Below are 24,444 nucleotides of genomic sequence, written 5' to 3'. Positions count from 1 at the left end.
GATGAGGATACATGCTCACTGACGTTATTGGGCATTGGGTCAGGTTTCTGTTTAATATTTATATATCCACCAGACCAACAAAATGGATATACCAACTTTTAAGCCCCTAAATTTTGCTGACAGTATCTGTATTAGCAAAAATAAAATGAGAAACTAACTCTTGCTGGTTTTGAGGGCAGAGACACGCATATGCCTGTATTTTGCTGTCACGTTCAAAAGGGCTGTAGATGAGAGCTGAATTTTTTTGCTTGCTTTTTAATGTTAATCTTCTAGAGTAATAACTGCTGTATAACAAATTGGTACAATGAATAGCACATAAATGTTCCATTTATTTTATGCCTTAAATTTGCAAAGTGTTGTGAGAGTTAATATTGGTACAACACTTCCTGTAATCTGTTTTATAATAATACCTTAATATTATAAAGATGCATTTTTTTGCTTCCTTTAAAATGACAAAGTTACTGTTTCTTACTATTTTTATTAAAAGATTTACCACACTTGTTTGGCACATTGGAGACTGAGCTTATTTTCTTCCAGTTATCAAGTAGAAGTATTTTAAGTTCTGAAAAGGTTAGTTTTGGACACTGTTCCTTAACTGGGTGGAATGAATGGATGTGAGTGAATTGCGTATCATGCAGAGACTCTTTACCTAGGGAATTAACCTGCATCTCATGTAACTTGCCTGTGTTGACTTTTTCTGTGTTCATTCTGGGTTTGCATTATTTTGAATCATCCAGAGTATGACTGCGTCTAACATCTAGGTATAGCTTTACCTGTAAAAAAGAAATAAACAATTTGAAAACGCAGTTGGCAGAATGTCCCATTTTATTAAATGTCAATGAAGTGGCAAGCTGTGACTCCAGTCCAGCAAATGATCAGTCTGTGACTTTCTTAGTTAAAAATGTTCACAATTGCAGGCACAGTAAAATTGGAGCTTGTGTTTATTAAATTGCCAGTTTTGCACTGAGCTGATACACCATCATAACTGTGGAAACTGAAATGCTACTGTGAGAATATTACTTTTTGTATTTTCAGTTGAATTATTTCCTTTCAAATCTGCATGTCTCTGTCTTTATGTAGCTGTTCAAAGTGAAAGAAAGCCTTTTGATGTACAACGTGAAAAACCAACCAACTGTGCAGCTTCCACTGAAAAAATCTATATCAGAAAAGATCTACGAAGCCCTCTAATAGCAACTCCAACATTTGTTGCAGATAAAGATGGGACGCGGTAAGTACCTTAGTTTAATGGGCCTTGTTTAAGGTTATTTGTGCATGTTAACTTTGCAAGCACATCTACACTTCCCCTCCTGTCACTCTAAAGAACCGGACAGAAAAGAGCTCAAATTCACAAATTATCTGTTTCAATTAGCAAGACTAACTCAGACTGTTCTGCTTCTCATGGAAGTTCTTATGTCTCAGTACAGCTGGGTGGTTTCCAGGTCAGAGCTGGCTCTTGCCTAGCCAGGTCAAAGCACAGGCAGGGCAAATACATGATATTCAAGCACAAAGCCTGTAGGCTTACGCTGTGATGCATTCAGGTTAGCACTGCTCTGAAATCTCTTCTCTGTAAATGGCAGACTCAGTCTTCCTTCTAAAGACAGTAATGAAAGATACTGCAGTGATGGCTGATTCAGATCCCAACAGACCAGTTTTAACAACAGCGAGATAACAGCAGGTTCTTTTTACTATAAGGAAGAGATTCCAAGACCATTCCTACTTTCTCAGTTGTTTCCATAGGCAGTGGGTATGAAAATGCCTATCACAATAAATAGAGGCAAGATTTGTCTTTTTCTGGATAGAACACGAAAGACCTCTAGGTTAAATTTTACATTTTTTTAAATTGCAGGTCCAGTTAGTTTATGAATGGATAATAACTACCTAAAGATACTGGATCTGAATATTCAGTTTTTTTAACGTATATATACATGCATATGTTTAATTATTTGTATATATATTTATTTTTTATTGAACAAATGCCACCACAGTTGTGAAGACTGCACTGCAGATTTCTTGGAGGATTGTTTTTCAGTGTTCTTGTTTGTGAGTCAGATTGTTCAGAAGTACTGCTCACAGACGGGTTAGCTTCTTTCTGTTACAGAAATCCCTTACAGCCCTATATACAAAATCAAAACATTCCAGTCTTCGTGTCTTTCAAACTGCTGTTTTGGAAACTCTTTCAGAAAGACTTAAGTCCTAGTGAATAAACTCTTGAGCTTCATTAAATTGTTAGTTTAGAATTTGGTAACCCTTTTATTCTGACATAGGTTGTTATGCATTCTTCTGATAAATGTAAACTACTGTTGATTGTTTGATGCTTTATGCAGGTCAGCAGGACTTCTTGATCCAGGAATGCTTGTGAATATTCAGCAGCCTTTGATCAGGGATGATGGTACGGTGCTCCTAGCTGCTGACTCCAAGGTATTGTTCTTTTAGTTAAGTTCTGAACTGTTCTTTTAGTTAAGATCCGAACGTATATAGTTATTTGTTTGTATCATTTTAGCTGTATGAATAGACACAAATAATTCTCGCTCTTGAGAAGGTGAGGTCTGAAGACCTGTATGAAGGGAAGTAATAAGTTGATTAAGAGGAGCATTATTTCTTTTCATGGGTGTATTTCTGCAAAAGGTCAGCCACAGGTAGTTCCCCACAGCGTGTCAGCTGCAGCTGGGATTAATGACTACAATAAGATTTAAAGGTCATTGTGGGCCATTGTTCTTCCTGTAGGTGTTCAGGAGGAATGAAAGGGTATATTACGGAAACACGAAGATTAAAAATGGGAAAAAGTTTTGATCTACTAATATGGTTCTTCTTTTTTAGGCTGAAACAAGCCAGGGTGCTCTAGGAACACTAGCAAATGTTGTAACGTCTCTTGCTAATCTCAGTGAGTCGCTAAACAATGGAGATACTTCTGAAGTTCAACAAGAGGAGCAATCCGCAAGTGAGATTACACGGTATGTATTTATATTTGCATGTTTAGCAATTTGTGTTCCGAATGGTGTACATCTACACTCCTTCCTTGAGGTAATTTGGCATTGTGACACCAAACATGGTAGAGATTGCCCCCTACTTGGAAACACAAACCCATTTCTTTAGAAATCTAGGTTTGGTTGTTATCCGTTCGTGCAGAACTGTGTCCTGCGTTAGAAATGTATTATCTAAAGCTAGATCAGATTGCATATTCAGAAAACCAATAAATGACAAGTCTGTGACATGGAGACTCTGAGAATAGCAACATTTTGGGGTACTGTTTTATTTGATAAGCTTGTTATATGGAACCTTCTCCTGCACAATGCTCATGCCCTTAGCCCTGCACTTTAGGGTCTTTATTACAAGGAATTTGACATCAAGGACAGGGACTGCAGGATATTCTCCAGAGTGCATCTGGTCTGTAAACCTCACATAATCTGTTAAACATTCCAAGGTGAGGAGGTGGGGGTAGTGAATAGTAAGGGCAAGAGATCCCTTTACTAATACAAATACTCACTTAGAATTATTAGAGCAGGATTTACAGTAGTAAAATGTTCCTCAGTTACAGCGGAACTCTCACCAGTGATATACAAGCAGATCTATTCTTTTTATTTAAGCCTAAAGAGTACAGAAGGGTCAGTTTGTAAAGGAAAGCCTGACGTGCCTTAGCATAGACTGTTCCTGTATATGTTGCCTCTAAGTGGAAATGCTTTATAGTGTTTAACTTGACCACTACTCTGACTTGTTCCTTAAGCTGTTAAGGGAGCCCTCTCTCATTGTTTATTAATTTTTTTTTTTCCCCAGGGCATTTGATACTTTGGCTAAAGCACTTAATACCACAGATGGTACAGCAGCTCATAACTTGGCAGATGGGATGGATCCTACAGGAGGAGGGAATATTCATGTAATCAGTAGAGATCAGTCAACACCAATTATTGAAGTGGAAGGACCCCTACTTACAGATACACATGTCACGTTTAAGGTATGTGCTTCTTTAAATGTATTACTAAACAAACCAACACTTAAGACATAACCTAAAACTAGTTATGTTTTCTTTATTCTTATATTTAATTTGGGCAATATAATCTAAGATAACGTCTGCTGTTACAAAGCTTCTAATGCAATTTTGACTCTAGAATGCTGTATCTAAAGAGCATAGGTGTTATTTCGTAAGACCTTTACATAGACAGAAGAATGCTCTAAAATTTATCTCCCTTTCTAGTGCTGTTGATCACTTTCCATATCCTCCATATAGTATGATGTCTTGCTTAATTCATTTACAATTCTAAATAGTGTAAAAACTTTGATCTAAAAGGCTCTCTCATATAAAGAGAGGTTATTGCGCTGCCTTAGATGCTTTTGGTTAAACCACTGAAAAAGGTCTTGCATTTTCGAGCTGCTTCAGTTGAATACTAACAAACACGTTGATAATAGTGTGTGAGAAACAGTAAGGGTGTTCATCGTGCTGCAATCAAATTGCACTGTTTCAAGAAATTACTTATATCAGTAATGATATAAGTAATACTTAATGTTGTCAGACTTCTATCTCAGCCTGCTTATTCCCATTAATGGTGTTTTGTGATTGTAGATGCCTATTACATGGCTTCTTCATTGTAGATATTTAGATTTTATGTAGTCACTTCTTTTGAAAGTCTTTGGAAGATATTTATAGCATTGTGATCAATACATTGCGATACAATGTAATTTATAGGTCTAATTATTATTAAATGGATATTACAACATTTTTAAAAGAAACTTACGCTTTCTCCCACAGTTTCTTGTCTCCTATTCCGATTTTGCATTCCTTGGCAGTAGTAGTGAGTTATTTACAGGTCTCATGACATAGATGCTTATGACAGACTATGAGAGTAGTTTGAATGTTTTCTCTGTTACTTCATCAGTAATAAAAATCGGCTTATCTGTGATCCATACATATGGTCCTGTATTTCTTTTGCAGCTGACGATGCCCAGCCCGATGCCAGAGTACCTTAACGTACACTACATCTGTGAGTCAGCATCGCGACTGCTTTTCCTGTCTATGCACTGGGCTAGGTCCATACCAGCATTTCAAGCTCTTGGGTAAATGGATGTATTCTGTTGAACTGTTTGCTTTCTAATTAGTTTAAGCACTGTTCTCAACACTTGTCTGCTATTTTGAATTTTTAAATTATTATATTAATTTTTAATGAATTCTTTAAAATGCATGAAGACTATTGCAATATTCTCCTTTTTGAAGAATTAAATAGAAGACAACCTGGAATAGTTTCCTCTAGTCGACCTATCACTTCTTTTTACTTTTTGAAATACTTGTAATATGCTGATATATGCGTTTGAGTAATGTGCTTTGCAATACATTAATCCTTATTATTAATTGTTCTATTTAGCATAATTACACATAGGGTAATACCAACCTGATATGAGAACTGGCTACAGCTGTTTGATTTTGCATTTTCCATAGGCAGGAGTGTAACACAAGCCTCGTGCGTGCTTGCTGGAATGAGCTGTTCACCCTGGGCTTGGCGCAGTGCGCACAGGTCATGAGTCTGTCCACCATCCTAGCAGCTATTGTCAACCACCTCCAGAACAGCATACAGGAAGGTACATTTTCAGTGTGTGGTTCTTACACGTGTTCAGTCCCATCAACATTACAGGGGCATTGGTAGAACATTTCTCACAAGGTTCTGTCATCAGTGACAGAATTGCTCCCAGGATCCAGGGTAAAGAGAAGCCTTCCCTTCCGTAATTACCTTCCCTCTGGCAATCTACAGCTTTGTTGCATTGACCTCACAGAGATCTCTGGGGGGTAGAAGTGTCCATAGAAGAAATGGAGATAAGGCTGGAGGATGTATTCTCCCATCTTCTGCATCTGGTGGTACAGAGAAAGACACATCCAACATCAGGATGTATTTGCTCACAGAGCTTTCCTTCTATCCAGATGTAATTTTTTTTCCCCTCATAGAATAATGATGTCTTCTTCCAAACCACACCAGATTTTTTTCCTGCCAGAACTTTTCTTCATCTCTTTGCAGTGTAAAACTAGAGCGTTTGCCAAGAATCACAAGAAGAATATTCTTGCAAGTGTAATGGTTTTGGATACTGCTATAATGCAGTAATGGTTAATGTATTTTGAAGTACCCTCTGAAGCATTAAACAACCTATTTTCTTGACACTTTTAAGAAAAGTTATGTAATTTTAGTTTTTAATTCAGTGTTGGCCTGTTGATAATGATGTCCATACCTAGATTGGTATGGTTACTTTTTTTATTTCTCCATTCTTCTCTTTTGAGGATGCTCCCAATGAATACGATTGATTTGTGTGAAAATAACATACCGTTTTTAATAGGTGGGAAAAATTACTAATAGCTTTAAACTCTGCAAGCATAGCATATTATATGAAAGCTAGTTTAAGTTTAAATGTGAGTTAAAAGTAGTTACAGAATATATTTGATATCAATTTACTTGATGATTCTTTTGGTGCCATTATTGTGCACACAGCAAAAATTGGAAAAGAAGCTTTTACCAAGGAGAATAAAATTTGATTGCAGAACTATAAATGTACAGAAGTAGATAGTCTGAAAAAGATGTTTAATATTCTTCAGTCCTAGTAAACTATGTTTGTTTTAATCTACTTTATTATCTTCATTATTTTAAAGTAATTTAGAAAATTGATTCTTAAATGGATAGTATGCATGTATGAGTCTGGGGGGGTTCTTTTTTCTTCTAATTTAAGGGAGCCTGGACAAACTGCTGCTCCTTTCCTGCACAGAATGAGAGACAGGAATTTAAAAGACCAATAGGGAAATGTGCACATTGTATGCTCTGCAAAGAGTTAGGGTTTAAATTATACCTCTGTCAGAATACCTAGAACTGTCAATTCCATCTACACCCCAGGCAGTGATTTTGTGGAGGAGTAACTGGTTGGGCTGTTACAGCCTTAAACTACCTCCACTTCTGTTCCCATGTCTCAGAAAAAGAAAACAATTCAAATGTAACTTACCTGCTATATATCTATTTTTTAAAATCAAAATTTTAAGAAGGAATATGAAGGGAAAAAAAGGATCATGATGTTTCAAATGATGGAATAATCTGTGTACTTGTATTTGAGTGAATTTACCCCATTGGAAGGAAAAAAACCTATTTACCACAGTGAATGAGAAATTCACTTATAAAAGTACAGCTAGAGGAAAAAGTAGCAATGGCATTAGTGCTTTTGCATTCACTTCTGGAAAACCTTCCTCAATACTGTTTAAAGTTACAATTAGGATTGTGTGATAGCATTTGTTTCGTGCCTTTGTTCATTCCCAGTATCACTCTAGACATTTGTAGAATAGTTCACAATAATTTGAGAGTCTCTGCTCAGAACAGTACATCACTGGAATAAAATTGGTGTGGCAGATTATGCTGTACTGGCAACGTTATGCAAAAGAGTTAGCGTTCTGTTTTCTAGCCCCAGGTCTGACTCAGCTTTATAATTCTTCACTTCCAGAATCATTCAGGCTATCCTGGTATGTTAAGTGGTTTTAAGATAGCAAATGACCCAAGACTTTAAAACGTCACTTCACTTGTTTTATAAAAGGATGTTGATTTATACATCAGGTGTACTCGAGTTCATGTGAAATAGTAAGAAATATCTTTTTGTAGATAAACTTTCTGGAGACAGAATAAAGCAAGTCATGGAACACATCTGGAAGCTTCAGGAGTTCTGTAACAGCATGGCCAAGCTTGATATTGATGGATATGAATATGCATACCTTAAAGCTATAGTCCTCTTTAGCCCTGGTAAGGAATTTAGTAACAATATCTTTTTAAATAATGAGCATTCCTGTGTTAGTGTTGTAGCAATTTTTTTAATGAGACTAATGTTTTGAGATGAGATACTTCTGTTAAGCTGCAGATAAAATGATTATTCTGTAATGCTTCGTCACTAACAATATGTTTTAATAACTTTGGAGCAACATATTTATGTTATTTACAATTCCAGTATATCAAGTATTTCCTGTACACATACCTTAGAAGCCTAGACTCTCAGTTTCCTTCAGCTGAGTATCTGAGTCATAAGTTATCTGGGATGTATGCTAGCAATATTAGTGAAGTAAATGGCAGAAAGACTTACAGGAAATACATTCTCACAGTTACAAAAAGAAATTGGCTTCAATTTTAATATTTTTACTGCACTCACAAGCGAGATTGCTGAAATACAAGCAGAAATACCACTGCATTTTATATGGAACTTCCACAAAATCTCCAAAACTAAGTGTAGACAAGCTGTCCTCCATTTGTTACCAAAAAAATATGACAGCAGACAACTAAATGATGAACAACAGTGTTTGAGGATTTACTAGAAGACGACATTTGAGATTTTCTGGAACGGTAAGACAAGGGCATTAAAGAAATTGGAAGTGACAGTCTCTTCAGCAAAGGTGGAGAAATGTTTGTAGGATACAAAGTTAATTTAAAACTACTGACAAGCTGAGCGAAAGGGAAAATCCTGCTCAGAAATGTACATTTTATTACTTTAATTCAAAGGTGTTTAACACTTTGAATTTAACAAAATGCAAACAAAAGCAGTTACTGGTGGCAGGGTTGGAGGGTTTTGTTGCATTGGTGTTATTTTTCCCTTTGTAAGAAAACTGACTTTATTTAGAGGACACTGGTGTTCTAAAATTGGATTTTGAATTTTTTTTTTTTCAGAATGTACCATTAGGGCTGGGTTTTTTTGGGTTTTAATTCAAGTTGGAGGAGCAGGAACACCCGGACTGAAGCTAGCTCTGTCCTGTTTCAAGGGAAGAACAATTTGAACACAACATGAAAGATACTTGGGCATAGTCAGATACGTGGCGTTTTCTGAGTTTTTCTGATCATGTGGCTGTTTTTGAGGACTGAGCCATCTGGAATTGAAATAGGAGACAGACTTGGGAAGGGCAAGAAATTGATCTCTTAAGAAAACAACCCGAGATGTTGCTCAGTTAGTGTAGTTGGTCAAAATCTCAGAGGTAAGGGTAGAAACATAAACCAGGAGTGTCATTGTGTGGTACATGCATACAGGCTTAATCTTTTTTCCACTTTCTTGTGGATGCATACAGCTATAGAGAGAAAAGAGAGCAAGCTAATTCTGAAGCCAGGAAGGAGACGTTCAATTGAGTGGTTTCTTTTATAGAGCTAACATGTTAAACATTGCAATACAAGAGAAATTTAAAAGGAATTGAATGCAAGCATCTTATAACTACATATATTTTGCGATGTATAGGGAAACAATCGACATACAGAAATGTTTTATTTCTTCAGATCACCCTGGTCTGTCCAGTTCAACCCAAATAGAAAAATTCCAGGAGAAGGCACAGATGGAATTGCAGGACTATGTACAAAAAACCTATCCAGAAGATACTTATAGGTATTTATTATCTATAATACCCAAAGTAATGTTGTGGAAGAGAAGCTGGCAAAAATGCAAAATAACATAGTTGATGTAAAAAGTTCCTTTTTGACATCCTTTTTTCTTTGACTACTGATGAAACCCTGTTCTTAAAAGCAAGTAGGTTTGTTTAAAGATGGGTAGAAGCAAGAATAGCTGTCTGTCTTCTTTCACTTTAACTAAGCTTGAATACTTTCTCTTCTTTTGAGTTCTTTTTTTTTTTATTTTGTCAGTCTCATTGCCGTGTTTAGAAAAGCAAATAGACTTGCTTTCTTGTAAGTTTCAAGAATAACTGCTTCAAACTTCTTTAATTCAAACTGCCTTTTTCAAGTTATCTGTCAAAGAGGCTTGAGATAATAAAAGGTGATTATCATCCTTTAAATGTTTGTCATGTTATATATGTGGAAAAATATTAAAACTGTCAGTTTATAAACCTTCAAACAAGAGGATTACACGTGGGAAACAGTAGTCAACTCTTAAGCCTCTGTTTATAAGAAATTCCAACATCTTACTTAATTTCTCCTTTAGTTATTTTTTAATTTCCAAGAACTTTCTTTGCAAGTATCTAACTTGTTTTTTCACTTCTCAACTGTTCCTGTTTCTTACATCCTAGAAATAATGATTCAGTTTTCTAGTAATCTCCATCAAAGCTATTTTAAATTTCATCAACACCTATTCTCTGCAATACAGGGAAATTCTAACTTCTGTCTAGCAATGTATCCTAGAACACGCTCTCTTACTGTGAAAGGTATCCCCATGTAAGAAACATGCAGGAAAAAAATGCAACCTGTAAAGGAGCCTGTAAAACTGGTTTCTGTGCTGATCTTACAGAGTTAATATTGTATGTAGTAATTGTATTGTAACTGATATTGTCTATAATCCCATAGAGAAATTTAGAGTACAGATCTGATTGTTTCTGAGCAGCTGAATGCTGGCGCAAATTGAGATAGAAGCACAAGTGTAACAATTGTCGCAAAACCAGCAGCACAGCTTGAATCTTTCTGCAGTTTTCCCCTAAAATTTTCCAGATGTGATATATTAGCACAATGGCCCTTGCATATTTTCTCCATAGATACTCAAGCATTTTCTGGAGTCCTATGTTCAGTGCTCACTAAGGTTTGCTGTTACGTGGCTCTGGTTCAGGAAATTGATTTATTTTGGCATTTGTGATGTACCTCTGCCGTATGAGCACAGCAGATACGCTTTCATCACTGTCCTAAATTTCCAATGCATTGAAAGTCCAGAAATTCAATATGATCACTTCATTATATTGTACATTCTGGTACATAAAAGCCCCCACAGCATTTGGCAAATATATATGAGTAACAGCACATCCTTTCAAATTCTCTCTCTCATCAGATGCAGATTCTCCTATTTCCTTTTATCCAGGGACATATCCAGTCCCTTTCTGGCTGTCTGGTTTGTCATTAAGTAGCTAAGCAACTGAGGACTATACCAATTATGGTTTAAATTTTAATAAAGCATTTTACTCTTAAAATTGTGCAAATGTTCTCAGTAGTCAGTATGAATATTATTAGTCTCAGCATTGAACTGTAAAGCGCTTCCAGAGCTGTGAATTTCAAAAGCAGAGCAGGAAAATTGTGTTTGTACGTGCACAGACATGTCCTTTCTCTTGAAAACCACAAGGCAACATCGTGGCTTTTCATTTCACTTGCAGGTAGAGAAGTAACTATTCTTTTTTTGGTAGCTCAGTTAGCTTTAATTGCCTCTTTACTCTCTTTCATGAGTTATGTTAATAAGAAAAGCAGATCCAGCTCTTTAGCCGTAAAGTATTTTAAACCGGTATTATATGTATTTATAATCCACTGAACTTCTTTTTCAGGCTAGCCCGGATTCTAGTTCGCCTGCCAGCGCTTAGGCTGATGAGCTCTAGCATTACCGAGGAACTGTTTTTTACTGGTCTCATTGGAAATGTTCCCATTGACAGCATAATCCCCTACATTCTCAAAATGGAAACGGCAGAATATAACGGTCAAATAACTGGTACGTCTGCGTAGTGGGAACAACACAATTTGGTGGATCAAAGTAATTTTTATAAACCATACAATTATGAAGTTGAAAGAATGGCATTTTGGTATGTACAAATTCCAATTTGTTACCAGCTTCCTGTCAGATTTCTCCTTGTCTGTTGACAAAACGTAAGCGATTAAAAGACTGCTATAGGACCTTTTCTGCCACAAGGAATATTTTTGATGCCTTTCATTTAAAAGGCTATAGATTACTGAACATACTTTTCACATGCTTTGTATTTAGAAGTTATCAGTGGTTAAAAATAGTTTTATAATATCAGAGATTAGTAATAAAATTACTTTAAAAGTAAAAAGAACAGTATGTATATATTTAAAAATATCCTTGGAATTAATATCTAATAAATGCCAGGGTGTAATACTAGCACTTTGTAATCACTTCTCGTCAAAGCGACGTCATCAACATCCTGCTTATGAGTATGAAAAATGAAGAAAATTGCCAATGTCCTTAGTCAAAATGCTAGTGATTTCTGTGCAAATGTAGAATGCTACAGGAGACAATCATTTGTTCTACAAAAAGTCACTTGCTCTTATGTTACGTGTGAAATATTAACGTGGATTCTAAAATCAGATATCCATTTTCTATGAGACTATACTTCGTTAAATTAGTGCAGTCATAATTCACAATATGATGCAGTCGTAGTGACTATTACGTGCTATGGAATTACTCAAACAAGGAGAAAATGTGTTTTATGCCACAGTAACGATGAAATGTTCAGGTTCCTTAAATTTTCTATTCCGACCAATGCAGTCATGATAAATGTTATCTGAATAGGAAGCCTTTCAATTGTGGGGAAAATCAGTCATTAACTGGAAGAACAGTAATTTTCAAGTAGAGCTGTGTGATGCTCTTTGCATTTCCAAATTTACTCCTCTCTGTATTCCTGAACACCCTCATTATCCAGCCAAAGGTACAATTAAAAACCTGAAACATGCAGAACCTCTGGCTGTCAGCACAGGTGTATTACAAAGCTCTCTTACTTTGTTTGTAGGCACGGTGGTGTTGGGCTGATGGTTGGACTTGAAGGTTTCAGAGGTCTTTTTCAACCTTTATGATTCTGTGATTCTTTCTCCTCCCTCTCCTTGCCTGACTCCCAGTTTTACAGTGCAATATAGTTAGGATTTACATTCGTTCATGTACTGCTGCAGTTAATGACTGAGATAACACGGAGTTATAAAATTAACTACTTTTTAATTGTCTAGAGTGATGAGCCATCAACATGTTTGCTAGTATTGGCCATTAGCTACTAGCATGCTTTCATTTTAGTATAATTTATTATTGACATTAAATATTTTAAGCAATCAACATTTAAAAAAAAAAGTCATGGCAAGTAATACCATCATCTGATCCTGGTTTATCAGATGCATCAATTATTTTAATTATTTGTATGACAGAGGCATTTTCTACTTGTGTATATTTATGTGACAAAAATCTAATGATAAGTTCAGCACTTTCATTTTTCTTCTGTTATTCACATGTATTTAGAAACACCAGCCAGGTTGGTGTTTGTGTCTTTTAAGGGTCTGAATTGTATCCAAAAGACCATAAGCAGTTCTAGATGAGGCTTCTGATGTAACAAAAAGTCCTGACCTGGTACACTTCATTCTCATTTGGAGGCTTACGCTTGTAGCACCATTGTGATATGGAAGGCTGTTTAATTTTAGCTTCTGGATGCATTGAAGTCTTCTGTAGTTGATATTGTTAGAGCATTCAGGATCTTCTTCTCACCAGAGGGTGTTACAAAGAGTCCAATATACATGCAGAGATTTGTAATATTGCACTTTGATTTCTCTTGGCTTTTGCTATAGCAAATGAAACTCTCAGATTTTTAATGTGATGGAAGCTCCGTGCTCTGAATGTTCAGTCAACTGGAATGCAGAATTTTGTACTGGCTGTTTTATTGCAGTGTAACGACTTGTATAATAGTGTTAGCACTTCTGATGCAAAGTCCCTGTTTTAAGGGTATACGACTTAAAATTGTGATATTAATAACATCAGAAGATGCAGCTACCTTGGAAAGACTTGTGGCCATTTTTGTTAAAATTTGAAATGTTACTGGGTTGTGTCACTGTTGTTCTGACAGCAGGTATGCATTGAATCATTGTGATGTTTTTCATTGCAGAAAAAGATTATGCCGTTAAATTTGCTTTCAGTATTTTGAAAAATCATTTAAGCAGACAAGTAAGGATAGTTAATGACAAACGAAACGTTCCTTAGCACAAAAACTAGCCCTTGGAATCTCTTTTCCCAAATTTGAATGCACACCAGCCAGCTTTTTCATGACAAATGTAATGTCAACTTCCAGTACAATGGCCCCATTTCCTGTGCAGAAGTTTGTTTTCCTAACTTTCCTTACTTGTGCTGTGAGCATAGCAGTTTGGGAAACAAAACAAAGCTGCTACAGTTATTTGTGAACAGAGGGATCACATGATATAAAACTTAAAATTGTTTTACATTTGTAGATCAAAATAGTAAATATTATGCAGCTCTGTTTACAAATAAACTACACTCCCTAGAAATGCAAGGCCACATAATGCTATCCTTGATCCATCTCTGGTAGTCACTTACTCTGCAAATAGCTCTTTGGACTTCAGGGATTGAATGTTAATTTCTGTAAATGAAGTAGCAGCAATGCAATCCATATCTGGGGTTTATTGTGCATGCCTTCAATAAATGAAATGAAGCTGCTACATACTTAAGATTCTGATATGACCACCTAAAAAGCTCTGAAGTCTCTCCTTGAATAGCATCACCAATGTGATTTGCTGGGTTGCGTTAGTCAGAACCAAACTAACTTAGTCCTTATGCCATTAACAAAAAGTACTTTCTCTAACTGTGCACTGTTTTGATTCCAAATTCAGATTGTAGAAATTTGGGCAGCAGAAATTTGGTAGATTGTAGAGCTTGAGAAGTACTCAGAATCAATTTTTTTTTCATATTTGAATATTAGATATAAATAATGATAGATGTGATTAAGAACCTAACACTTATCTCTCACATGCTGCTCAAGGGCTGTAATGTAAATTGGCATACAGATTTGGCATATGATGGAGGGACACTGAAAACAATCACATAAAACTAAGTTGTGCTAAATTTCAAATGTAATCACAAAATCATGGAATGGCTGAGGTTGGAAGTGACCTCTGGATGTCAACTGGTCCAACCCCACTGCACAGGTAGAGAGAGCTACCTGGGACTCCACGTCCTCCCTGGGCAGCCTGTTCCAGTGCTCGGTCACCCTCAGAGGCAACAAGCGTTTCCTGGCGTTTGCCTCTGGTCCTGTCACTGGGTGCCACGGAGAAGAGTTTGGCTCTCTTTTGTATCCTCCCTTCAGGTATTTACACACACTGAGATCCCCCAAGGCCTCTAACGTGATGCACACAGTACAGCTGCAGATTCAAGAAAGTTTAAAACTTTCACTGCAGAAAATACTACTAGGCTGATGTCATTCTTGTCATTTCTGAGGTTTGTTCCATCCCCTTGCCAGTAACTGGAAGATGGTAACAGGCCAATCTTAGCAGCTTTACTTTGTTTCTTCTTTACAAGTGCAAACTTTTGCTGATGAACGCAGGACAGGAGAGTTTTTTATTGTTGTAAAAATTATAGGAAAACTAAGTCTTGATTTTAAGTATGGACACAAAGTGTTTTCATAAAGGCCAAATTTCAATGCCAAACTTGTGTTTACAGAATTAGGAGTCAAAGGATCGCAGTCTGAAAGTGATTCTAAGAAAAGTGTCACCCTACTGAAGCTCTGCTTAGTGCCTAAAGTTCACTCTCTCCAGAATTTTTGAGGTCCTGTTTCTGCTGCTCTTGAACGGAAAGTGTATTTTAACTTACTAGAAATATAGTGATCTATGATCTGATCTGTATGAACTTGAGCACTTGTGCATATTGGTAATAATTCATTCAGACAGATGTTAGAATTCTGTGCTGACTGAAAGTAGGGCATGCAGGGAGTGATAATGCGGCAATAATTCTCTGTGCTTCATTTGTTTTCCAACTCTTTTGAGAAGGAAGTAGATTTGAATCTTGTAGATAACAAGAACAGTGATCAATAAGTGTGTAGAAGCATTGTGGGTTAACTTTGTAATAATGATTTTTCTTGCATTTGTGACAAGGGCAAGAAGGTAGGCTGCTTTTCTTCCCTTAATGTACTTTCATTGAACAATAGAGATAAAACTAAGGCTGTATGCAAATGCCTATTTATATTGCTTCGTGCCAGTGGAGTTACTCTGGCATGAAACTGGTAGAGGAGAAAATAATTTCCAAGGAGAGATACTTCGGACCATATGAGCCTTTATTTTACCTATCTTAAACCGTTAGATTATTAAGGCAGATTAGTTTTCAAAGCTCTCTGGGGCAAGGAACTGTGGCTGGTCAGCACTGATCAGCTGGTATCATTGACCAAGTCTCTTTTTACCATCACCTGAAGCACCCGGCCCTCAGGGCAGCCGTAAGGCCTCCAGTGAATGGCAGTGACTCAGGATTTCTGTGTGGAATACAGCTGGCTCTGCAGTATCAGTTTAGTGCCCTTTGGCAAAGGGCATAACCTGGGATGTGATGAGGAAAAACAAAGCAGGGCTGAAGCTGTCAGTCAAAACCATTTTCCTGACTGTGTTTCTTCTTCAGTACAGACTGTTGTGTATAGTACAGAGGAATTATTTATTCAAGATGCTGAAGTTGTCAGTACATTTTTGTGCCCTTAAAATTAAGAGGGTAGTTAGGGTCCTTGCCTGATTACCTGCTGTTTAATTAGGAACATAAAATCTACAAAAGCACCAAATAGCATGAGTAGCGAGGAGGCATACAGTTTAGCCAGGAAAAGGGAACTGGAAATTATTGGGCTGAGGCTACTGGCAAAGAAGTGGTGGTCAAAGCAGCTTTCTGGGGTAACAGCCCCAGTCAGGGTTTGAATTTGGGTGATGTGAGCTGTAGAACTGGCAGGTGTATCTGACATACGCGGCTGCACCAGCAAACACCTGCAGGATGGTATCACCCTGAAAATAAATTAAAATTATGTTTTTTCTATTTGAAATCCCTCTCCTTTGGTTACTCTTTAGAGTACAAGAGTGGGTGGGTTGGTTCTTTTTCATCTGCTCTTGCCCATAGGGGAAAAAGCAGAAATATCAGGCAAACAACGGGTCAGTTCTCGTCTGTCCCAGTAGTTTGCCACGTGTGCCATACAACAGCAGAACAGGTTTGCTCTGATGATACGCACAGGGCTGCTGTGAGAGCAGAACACGTCTCTCGTCTTAATGCCTCCATATATCTAGGGAGAACCAACAAAACAAATGAGGCTGTGTTCGCCCTGTGGAGGAGAGTTAAGGGGTAGAGGATGGACAGATTGCCAGCATCTGCTGGATCTTCAGTCACAGAAAATTAGTTTGAAAAACAGCTTTATATGAAAAATTACAGGAGGGCATGGTGAAGGGGAGAAAATGCAAGCATTTACTTTTTGCACCTTTTAATCCTAAAGTTGAGGAGTTATTTTAACAGTAAAGTCTCCTGAACTAAGTTCGGGCTTATTGCTTGATGAAAAAATACCGTAACCCCTCTTGTTAGATAATGCTACAACCCTACTTCTTCTGCAGTCGGTGTCATCATCATCATATGCGAACTTATTCGTGCAAAAAAAATCAGAACATTATTTATACTGAGGTTGCAAGCTGAAGTAAAGTTCTTTGTAAAGTTTAAATATTCTAAGTCTAAATATATTAGACGTGGAAAACATCAGACCCCAGCATTATGTTATCACCAAGCGTTTTGTTTTGAAGTCATGCTAAGTCAATCACAGGCAGTACTGTCATAACCTTCTGTAATTCACAGAGCCTGTTCTATCCTCAGAGTTAGATGAATGCATTGACAATGGTGTGTTATTGTTTAATTCATGCCTGACTTTCTTCTTTATAAAGGGTTTGGTAGATTTTTACACATCTTCATTTTGTGCCTCCCACCTTTGTGCATTTCTGCGTGTTCAGTTCTAAAACTCACTCGAGCAGCTAATGCATATGTACATAGTTGTATGTATGTGTGTATGAATGTATATGTTTATACCTATCTGTCTAAATCTATGATGTACAGTGTATAGAAAGTGGGTAGTGTATGTATATATGTACAGATCTGTAGCCATGTATTCATAGTGTTCTATATGTTAAAGCTTTTCATTCATTTGCTAATCCAGAGCTTCTTAGTTTTCATTTCACTCAAACTAAGCCTTGCTTAAGCAGGTGAATCCTGATGATTTTCAGAGCTTTGCACCTTTTTCTAAACCTAGCCTGAATTTAGTGTTCAGAACTGATAAATATATTCCATGAATTTTTTGGCTTTTACATGACTCTAGTTTTTCTCACTTGACATGTAGAAGTCTGCCAGTGAACAGTTAATTGAACACACAATTTCTATTAAAAATAAATGAATAAATAAATAACTACAGTCACAGAAAATAATTCCCTGTTTTCAATATTTACTCATTCACCTTCAGCCTTCCAAGAGACTTTTTTGTAGGCTTATTTTGCAATGAAACTTAGTAAGAGATTGATTTTTTTTTTTTTTAAGTCTTCAGCAGTGGCTAATTGGAGAAAAACAAGTTGCCCTTTATCATTGAACTGCAGCACACAGAACAAGATGCAATGGATGCTGTTTAAGAAATCAATACTTATATTGCCATATTGATGACATGAAACCGAAGTGTTAGTTAAACAAAAACCGTGTCCTCTGATCAATGAAACGATAACATTTCTGTTACAGTGGTAATTAAACAAGAGGGAGACTGCAGTTTATTTCTTAACAAGCATGAAGGCTTATTTAGGTTTCTCACTATGCATTTCAATAGTGTATTCACTTTCCGAAGTTATTCTCTCATCTAGCTTAAACAAGACAAAGCTGATTAGTTCATCTAGTTGTTGGAATAATGCCCATGCTCACGTTCCGTCCTTTCCCAAAACTGTGATTTGTGCAGGTGGGGGCCAGCGTGGGTGAGGTTCCCATTGCTCCCATGGGAGCTGTGCCCGTGGAGCATTCATGAAACGAGACATGCAGTAAGACAATTATTACTCATAGGGAGTATTCAAGCATTGAAATCATCAAAATATAAGCAATTTTTTTCCCCTTGTCCCTTCTGATGACTTAAGTTACAAAGGGAGCCTTCTGTAAAAAGTAATTCTATTAACTTTGGTTGTTTAAAAGCATTTCACAGACTGTGTAGGGTTGTAGGTTGGCAAGTCTTGTTTCCGTCGTATTGAAAATGTGCAGTGGAATTTTCTGGGCATTTATTTCCACTTTTTGTACTCAATGTGGCAAAGACTTGTGTATGTTTAAGGAGATGAGCAGATGCCAATTAAGATAATGTGAGCTTCTCGCACGCGTAAAGTCAAACACAAGGCTCGGAATCAGGCCCTCTGCTTGGGAAGTCTTGGCTATGGAAAGCGCTCATAAGTGTTGGTAAGCTTTTGTTTCAAATGTAGGAAAAAAACTGTAAAACATCGATTTTAACATTTCAAACCTTATTTTTTAAATTTTCAGCAGGAAAATTATTTAAATTAATGGCAGGAATTCCTATGACAGATGGTCCTTCCCTGGTGTCTTGACAATCACTGCTGTTTGAATGAGTGGTTTGCTCTTAAAAGGCTGAGTAGAATCGCGAATGTCCATCAACGTTGTCATTGTACTGCAGTAACATTTTTTAAAGATGAGGAAGCCAAATGTGTATTGATCAGGATTGAATCTGATTAAAAATTCAATTGTGGATATAGAAAAAGAGCGTATTTGTAAATTGTGAACTGGGTTTATATACATTTGAATCATTTGTGTTCAGAAGGACAAAATGCACTTGAATTTAAGTGGCAATAAAAGCTCTACTGTAATATTTTATGGGAACTGTGGAATGTGAAATCAGCTTTCTGTATTTGCACAGAAAGCAAAAGTCTGAGAAGCCCAGCTATTGTCAGGTGTCTGACGCCCCTCAATAACTGCTTTCTCATACATTTTTTATTGATGTTACATAAATGATAATAAGGCACAGGGCCATTCTAAACTATTTTCAATGATTGTGATTTAAAAGTAGGACTGAATAAATTTCAAATAAAAGAGATAAGAAGAAAACATCTTGCAGAGCATCAACGTTAAATTTCTCATGCACGGAATCAACATTAAATCTGGGAATATTTTTAGTAATTAATCTGTACTCCAAAATACATTGCAAGGCAGTGTTCAAACAGTTTCATTACTAAAAACTGCACAAGGTGTAAGTGTTGTATCTGTTTGGCATACCAGGGACTTCTGAGCTCCCACAAAAACTGCAATTTTTTACGATAGGAATCACGTACTTTTAATTCCTTGGGATATTTTCTGGAAGTCTCTGTTCATTCTAATTTAGAAAACTATTGTTTATATTACTGTATTTTAATTTCAGGTTAAAAACCCTGCAAAAGTTGTTAATTTCTCACAGCTTCTTTTGTGAAATCGGCGTTGTTATGTGTGATAGCATTTAAAAATAATAGCATGTTCTTTTTTAAATCTGAATTTTATATCTAATCAATGTCTTCAGTCATGAAGAGGAATTTGCATTGTTGTGTTTGTATATAGAGTATTGCAGTGCATGATTTAGCTTATGCATTTTATTAAATGCTGTTTAAACGTGGCATTATATTGTTGTGGCTTAATCCTACTACCTAAATGAGGTTTATACCATTAAAGTGAATTACAAATATAAATGCATTCTTGAGTTTTATTTTTAAGCTCACCTAATTTCTTCTTAAACGTTTAATTAAGCCAAATACATAATTTACTCTCTTTTAAGGAGAAACAGTTTTATCTCTTATTTTATTTAAGGAGAAAGAGTGATTATCTCATAAATAATTTAACTGGATCTTCTAAGACAGAAGATGAATCCTGTGGACCTTACTGACACCAGGAAGGAGGAGGATCTTTTCCTAAAGGTTTTAAGTTGTGTTATTCACCCTTCTGTTTTTATCAGAGTTTTTTTGAGGAGACAGTGCTTTATATTTAATTTTATCTGGCTTTTCTTCGTGTTCCCCAGTTTCTGTTAGGGTGATGCACTGGGTCTTGTTTTAGTTCCCTTCACACACACTTTAAAACAGAGTTAATGAACTGGGGCTCTGTTCCTAACAGTAAGTGCATCCTCTGTTTTCTACCTGGTTGAGATGAACCACACCTGCTTATACAGAGAATACAGGAAAGCAGATTTCTTGTTGCTGCTAATACACATTGTACCACCACCAAACCATGCCCCTCAGCACCTCATCCACCATCCATCTTTTAAACCCCTCCAGGGAAGGTGAATCAGCCACCTCCCTGGGCAGCCTGTTCCAGTGCCCAATGACCCTTCCTGTGAAAAATTTCCTAATGTCCAGTCTGAACCTCCCCTGGCGGAGCTTGAGGCCATTCCCTCTTGTCCTGTCCCCTGTCACTCAGGAGAAGAGCCCAGCTCCCTCCTCTCCACAACCTCCTTTCAGGTAGTTGGAGAGAGCAATGAGGTCTCCCCTCAGCCTCCTCTTCTCCAGGCTAAACACCCCCAGCTCTCTCAGCCGTTCCTCATAAGGCCTGTTCTCCAGCCCCTTCACCAGCTTCGTTGCTCCTCCCTGGACTCGCTCCAGAGCCTCAACATCCTTCTTGTGGTGAGTGGAATCCTATTTGATTCCTCTCGGCAGTTACTAGTCAGGCATGTTTGTCTTAAATAAGAAGCTCCCAGCTCCTGTCTGGCTGCACACGACTGGTGGGGATCGCTCCCTCGCCTCGCCCAGCCCTGATAAACGGCGCTTGCTTTCTAGAACTCCCTCTCGAGTCTCAGAGCGCTCATTTGCTGCGCTCTTGGGGCTCCCACAGGGGAAGCCGCCCCAGCCCCTCTTCCCGCCATTTTCGGGCGGCGTTTCCCGCCCTTTCCGGGGCGGCGCCTCCCGCCATCGCGGGGCGGGCGGAGCGGCCGCCATGCCGATGAAAGGCCGGTTCCCGATCCGCCGGACGCTGCAGTACCTGAACCAGGGCGATGTCATCTTCAAGAGCTCGGTGAAGGTGATGACGGTGAACTACAACACGGCGGGGGAGCGGAGCGAGGGCGCGAGGTGAGCGCGGGGCGGCGGGGCCGGGCTTTGAGGGGAGGCGGCGGGCCCGGAGGCAGCGCGGATCGCGCTCCCCTGTTTCTCTTCTCCTTCTTCGCAGAAAGTTTGTGTTTTTCAACATCCCCCAGATCCAGTACAAGAACCCCTGGGTGCAGATCATGCTGTTCAGGAACATGACCCCATCGCCCTTCCTCCGCTTCTACCTGGGTAGGTGCCCCCCCCCCCTCTGGCTCCTGCAAAGCTGCTTTTTGCCTTAACAAAGTCCCTCCGCTCCCCTGCCCTGCCTCACGCTTCTGCCGTCATCCTACACGCAAACTTTGCTTTATATTTATAGAATATATTTACCATTCCCATGCATAGGTCTAAATTTTCCCAAAAATCTTATGCATATTCCATTACCTTCCAAGGTCTAATTTTAATGTTATTGTGAACTTCACCACAGTCAAAACTTTTGCTAATTTGGAGCTGGCTCCAGCTCTGCATGGCCTTGCATTTGAGATAGAGACAGACTCCAACAGACTCAAACAGAGGTGATGAAAAAAGAAGACACATCTGTTCAGCACACATAGAATCATAGAATAACCAGGTTGGAAGAGACCCACCGGATCATCGAGTCCAACCATTCCTATCAAACACTAAACCATGCCCCTTAGCACCTCGTCCACCCGTGCCTTAAACACCTCCAGGGAAGGTGACTCAACCCCCTCCCTGGGCAGCCTCTGCCAGTGCCCAATGACTCTTTCTGTGAAAAATTTTTTCCTAATGTCCAGCCTGAACCTCCCCTGGCAGAGCTTGAGGCCATTCCCTCTTGTCCTGTCCCCTGTCACTTGGGAGAAGAGCCCAGCTCCCTCCTCTCCACAACCTCCTTTCAGGCAGTTATAGAGAGCAATGAGGTCTCCCCTCAGCCTCCTCTTCTCCAGGCTAAACACCCCCAGCTCTCTCAGCTGTTCCTCATAAGGCCTGTTCTCCAGCCCCTTCACCAGCTTTGTTGCTCTTCTCTGGACTCGCTCCAGAGCCTCAACATCCTTCTTGTGGTGAGGGGCCCAGAACTGAACACAGTATTCGAGGAGCGGTCTCACCAGTGCCGAGTACAGAGGGAGAATAACCTCCCTGGACCTGCTGGTCACGCCGTCTCTGATACAAGCCAAGATGCCATTGGCCGCCTTGGATCACACTGAACACAAGGTGTTATCTTCAAAGAATGAATAGTGTCTGGAGAACAGTTTTAAAGAAAACATGCTACCAGAGGGACATTCTGTCTTAACTTTCAAAAAAACCCAGAATTAATTAGACAAAACTTTAAATCTTCTTTAGCTCAAATAAAAGTATTCCACTTTTTGTAATAGTAACTTCTTGTATCAAACCAACACATGGTAGGGAAGGGGGCTGTGTGATAGACTCTTACAGATGTTGCCAATCTTTCTTGACAGACAATGGAGAACAAGTTCTGGTTGATGTGGAAGATAAAACCAACAAAGAAATAAATGAGCACATCAAGAAGATCTTGGGGAAAAGCAAGTAAGTAACGCTTAAGCTAATGCACAGTCTAGCATACATCAGACTACAGTCCCTGCAAACTTCTGTCACGTGTACAAGAGGAAAACCCACTTTTCCCAGAGAAAATTGACATGAATTGGGGTAAGTCCACAAGCTAGGAACTGCAAGTCTGTCTGGTAGATTTAGTCCAGGGAAGGGAGAGGAAGTGTTGCCATTGAGGCTTCTGATAGTAACAAACAGATCTCTTTTCTAGAGAAACGCTCGAAAAAGAGGAAAGAGAAAGGAAAAAACTATCACATCCAGCAACTTTTGGGCCTAAGAAGTATCATCTACGAGAGTGCATGTGTGAAATAGAAGGCCAAGTTCCCTGCCCTGCCTTTGTGCCGCTGCCCAAAGAGATGACGGGAAAATATAAAGCTGCTATGAAAAAGGAAGAATCAGCCTGACCTCTCAAGTCGTGCAGTTTTTCCTCAGGGCTGGACAATCAAGGTACCTCAGTGAGAGGAGCTAACAGCTCCTGGAAACAGGAACAAGTTCATACAGTACAGACACTCTTGTCTCGTAAGTCTTCTTACAGCTACAACTAGAATAATTAAAGTGAAATATAAAGGCTAAAGACCCAGCTTTTTTTTTTCCAGTTTTACAAAGCATTACAGCCAAAACTGCATAGAAGGTAAACAGGACAACAAGGAAAATGGACTGGTTAGAGCTCCATTTCCTACTCGTGCCTGCATGTATAAGGTTATGGCAAAAACAAGCTCGCATTAGCTCTAGGATAAATTAACTTTTTATCCTGGTCTCTTTATCTTTGAAACCGCACAGAATTCCAAAATTTACAGAAAGTGGTTTAAAAGCGTTCTTGCTGATTTCCATCTTGTACTGACTGAAGAGAGGCTCAAACTACAGCTGAATTTTGTTTAGTTACCCTTCGGAAACACTTAAAAGTCACATTTACAAGGTAAAACTTTTGCAGTTGATACTGCAGCTCCGAGAAGCACTGATCAAGTCAAGAATACCAGCAGTAAAGGAGAATGTGTCAGTTGGTTTTGAGAGATGCTTTACAATCATCTTTATTGTCCTGCAAAAAGAAATGTAAACCCACTCCTAAATTAAAACAATTTCCTAAACAGTCTTCCTTTAAAAATAAAAGGAGCTACACAGAGGAGAACTCGAAATGTATCAACTTCTACCAACTTCTAGGCAGCAAGTGCATTACACTTCAAAGTCCAGTGCTGCTGTCTAACTCTTCTTGCCTCAAACTCCTGCTCCCTGGTGTTAGTCAAAAAAACCTTCTAAATTATCACAGCTTCTGCCTCACAAACCAACATGCTATACCTATATGTACATAAACATGTAAGATTGTAGTGTATTGCTTTGAATTTGGTAATTGCACACAGCTTTAAGTCAGGCTTAGAGTGCACATTAACGTAGAACTGTTATTTGA

At 38.3% G+C, this 24,444-nt stretch overlaps 2 protein-coding genes across 5 annotated transcripts in view; both read left to right on the top strand.

The window, feature by feature from the left end:
* Nucleotides 1-20,138, top strand: part of NR2C2 (nuclear receptor subfamily 2 group C member 2) — a 35,729-nt gene extending 15,591 nt beyond the window's left edge. For 3 of the 4 annotated variants that reach the window (XM_069866047.1, XM_069866051.1, XM_069866048.1), the window contains 10 exons: nt 1,081-1,228; nt 2,325-2,418; nt 2,818-2,951; nt 3,772-3,949; nt 4,925-5,046; nt 5,426-5,565; nt 7,608-7,745; nt 9,252-9,357; nt 11,222-17,023; nt 17,086-20,138. In XM_069866047.1, the coding sequence (XP_069722148.1) occupies nt 1,081-1,228; nt 2,325-2,418; nt 2,818-2,951; nt 3,772-3,949; nt 4,925-5,046; nt 5,426-5,565; nt 7,608-7,745; nt 9,252-9,357; nt 11,222-11,396 (1,235 nt within the window). In that variant the 3' untranslated portion in view covers nt 11,397-17,023; nt 17,086-20,138. Of the gene's footprint in view, nt 1-1,080; nt 1,229-2,324; nt 2,419-2,817; nt 2,952-3,771; nt 3,950-4,924; nt 5,047-5,425; nt 5,566-7,607; nt 7,746-9,251; nt 9,358-11,221; nt 17,024-17,085 lie in introns of those variants that run through there. The other variant, XM_069866049.1, reaches the window with a different exon arrangement.
* A 1,194-nt stretch (nt 20,139-21,332) lies between these two features.
* On the top strand, nt 21,333-23,616 carry MRPS25 (mitochondrial ribosomal protein S25). The gene is made up of 4 exons (XM_069866296.1): nt 21,333-21,506; nt 21,604-21,710; nt 22,934-23,021; nt 23,254-23,616. Exons 1-4 carry the CDS (start codon nt 21,373-21,375, stop codon nt 23,444-23,446), a joined length of 522 nt encoding a protein of 173 aa, XP_069722397.1. The 5' UTR covers nt 21,333-21,372; the 3' UTR covers nt 23,447-23,616.
* The last annotated feature ends 828 nt before the right edge of the window (nt 23,617-24,444 follow it).

Source organism: Phaenicophaeus curvirostris, chromosome 11, assembly GCF_032191515.1.
Source record: "Phaenicophaeus curvirostris isolate KB17595 chromosome 11, BPBGC_Pcur_1.0, whole genome shotgun sequence".
NCBI classification, from domain to species: domain Eukaryota; kingdom Metazoa; phylum Chordata; class Aves; order Cuculiformes; family Cuculidae; genus Phaenicophaeus; species Phaenicophaeus curvirostris.
This window is presented reverse-complemented; position numbering and strand designations above follow the sequence as displayed.

Coding starts and splice junctions, on each gene's coding strand:
- MRPS25 (XM_069866296.1), top strand. CDS start 21,373: ATGCCGATGAAAGGCCGGTTCCCGATCCGCCGGACGCTGCAGTACCTG. Junction 21,711..22,933: donor CTTCCTCCGCTTCTACCTGG/GTAGGTGCCCCC, acceptor CTTTCTTGACAG/ACAATGGAGAACAAGTTCTG. Junction 23,022..23,253: donor AAGATCTTGGGGAAAAGCAA/GTAAGTAACGCT, acceptor TCTCTTTTCTAG/AGAAACGCTCGAAAAAGAGG.